Here is a 1,344-nt window from a genome sequence, read left to right on the forward strand (position 1 = left end):
TGTTTGATATTATAAAATATAAATCAGATAATCAATTAAACTGTTGTCCAGTCTGTATCGTAACTCGTAAGTATTGAGGTCTGTGAATTTGTGATTTTGATTTGTAAAAAGTTTGTAAAAGTGTTTTTCAAGAGACAAGAACTTTATTATAATATTTGCGATGTCTCCCAAAAAAAATAGAACTACTAAAAGATATATGGGAAGAGTAACTTTAAGTACTCGTATGAAAAAAGTTCGTAGGGGCAATCAACAAAACCTACAGTAAGTATATATAATATTATAAATTATAATATAATATATTATAGTATATACTAGGTATACCAATCATAAATATTTAATGTATTAAAAAAAAAAATAATGATTTATTTTATGTAAAATTAAGTAGGTATAGTAATTAGTAAATAATGATTGTAAATGGCAAGTAGGGCTGGAGCCTGGAGTGAACCTCAGTCATAATATAGTAAATCAGTATAATGGATGTGTTCAATTTGAATGCAATATTTCCTATCATTTGTATAATATTATGAAAAACTATTTTGAATGGAGACCATTGTCCATTTGTCAGTCTAGGACAGAGATATTCAAACTTTATCATCGCGCAGCTCCTATGTGTTTAGAATATTTTTACGGCTCCCAAATTATTGTAAAAAAATTGAAACGATACGGATACAATAATATTATAGCCAATATGAGTGATAATAACAGTAACTTTAGAATAAGAAATAAAACTTTAAATAGTCAAGTTATGGGACAAATGCGAATAACAGATCGCAAACTGTGTTATTTTGTAGTATATACTCCTAATTGGACAAGTATACAGGAAATTAAATATGACGAAATATTTTGGAACACAAAAATGGCCGAAAAACTTAAAAGGTAAAAATAAATTTAAATATTTATTAATTTTATTAGTAGGTAACATAGTTATTAATTAGATTACAAAATATTGTAAAATTATTTTTTTTTAGGTTTTATATGGAGTGTTTACTAACAGAAATTGTCGACCCGCTTTATGGTAGACGCTTCGAAATCACGGATATTAGAGAACCCGAATATATAAAGGAGGCACAAAGAAAAAAATTAAAATAAGTAATAATAATACCTAGGTATACCTGTATGCAATACGCAGTACGCGTATCAAATTATATTAAAGTTCATAATATTATTATAATGTTGTTTTTATATTTCAAATAACGTCAAGTGTTACTGCTGGGTCAAGCATCAAGCATTCATTGCCCATTTTTAATTTGTAAAAATATTGACAAAATACGTAAAAATGCCGAAAATTTCTAAGATTTCTAAGTTTTAGCTTTTTACGGAAAAATTCAAATTTCAATTTTTTGT

The 1,344-nt window shown here is 26.4% G+C and overlaps 1 protein-coding gene across 2 annotated transcripts; it reads left to right on the top strand.

Annotated features, from left to right (window-relative positions):
• Nucleotides 1-7: 7 nt before the first annotated feature.
• LOC111034652 lies at nt 8-1,168 on the top strand. 2 transcript variants are annotated; one of them, XM_022315957.1, is made up of 2 exons: nt 8-876; nt 969-1,168. In XM_022315957.1, the coding sequence occupies exons 1-2, from the start codon at nt 524-526 to the stop codon at nt 1,087-1,089; spliced, it is 474 nt and encodes a 157-aa protein (XP_022171649.1). In that variant the 5' UTR covers nt 8-523; the 3' UTR covers nt 1,090-1,168. The 2 variants fall into 2 exon arrangements, with proteins under 2 accessions (XP_022171649.1, XP_022171650.1); XM_022315958.1 differs by having other exon boundaries at nt 8-261.
• Nucleotides 1,169-1,344: the final 176 nt, after the last annotated feature.

The sequence above is a fragment of the Myzus persicae genome, unplaced genomic scaffold, assembly GCF_001856785.1.
Source record: "Myzus persicae strain clone G006 unplaced genomic scaffold, MPER_G0061.0, whole genome shotgun sequence".
NCBI lineage: Eukaryota > Metazoa > Arthropoda > Insecta > Hemiptera > Aphididae > Myzus > Myzus persicae.

Bases quoted from the DNA above. Each gene is read 5' to 3' on its own strand.
- LOC111034652 (XM_022315957.1), top strand. From the start codon at position 524: ATGAAAAACTATTTTGAATGGAGACCATTGTCCATTTGTCAGTCTAGG. The intron at 877-968 runs GTAAAAATAAAT...ATTTTTTTTTAG, and splicing joins ATGGCCGAAAAACTTAAAAG to GTTTTATATGGAGTGTTTAC.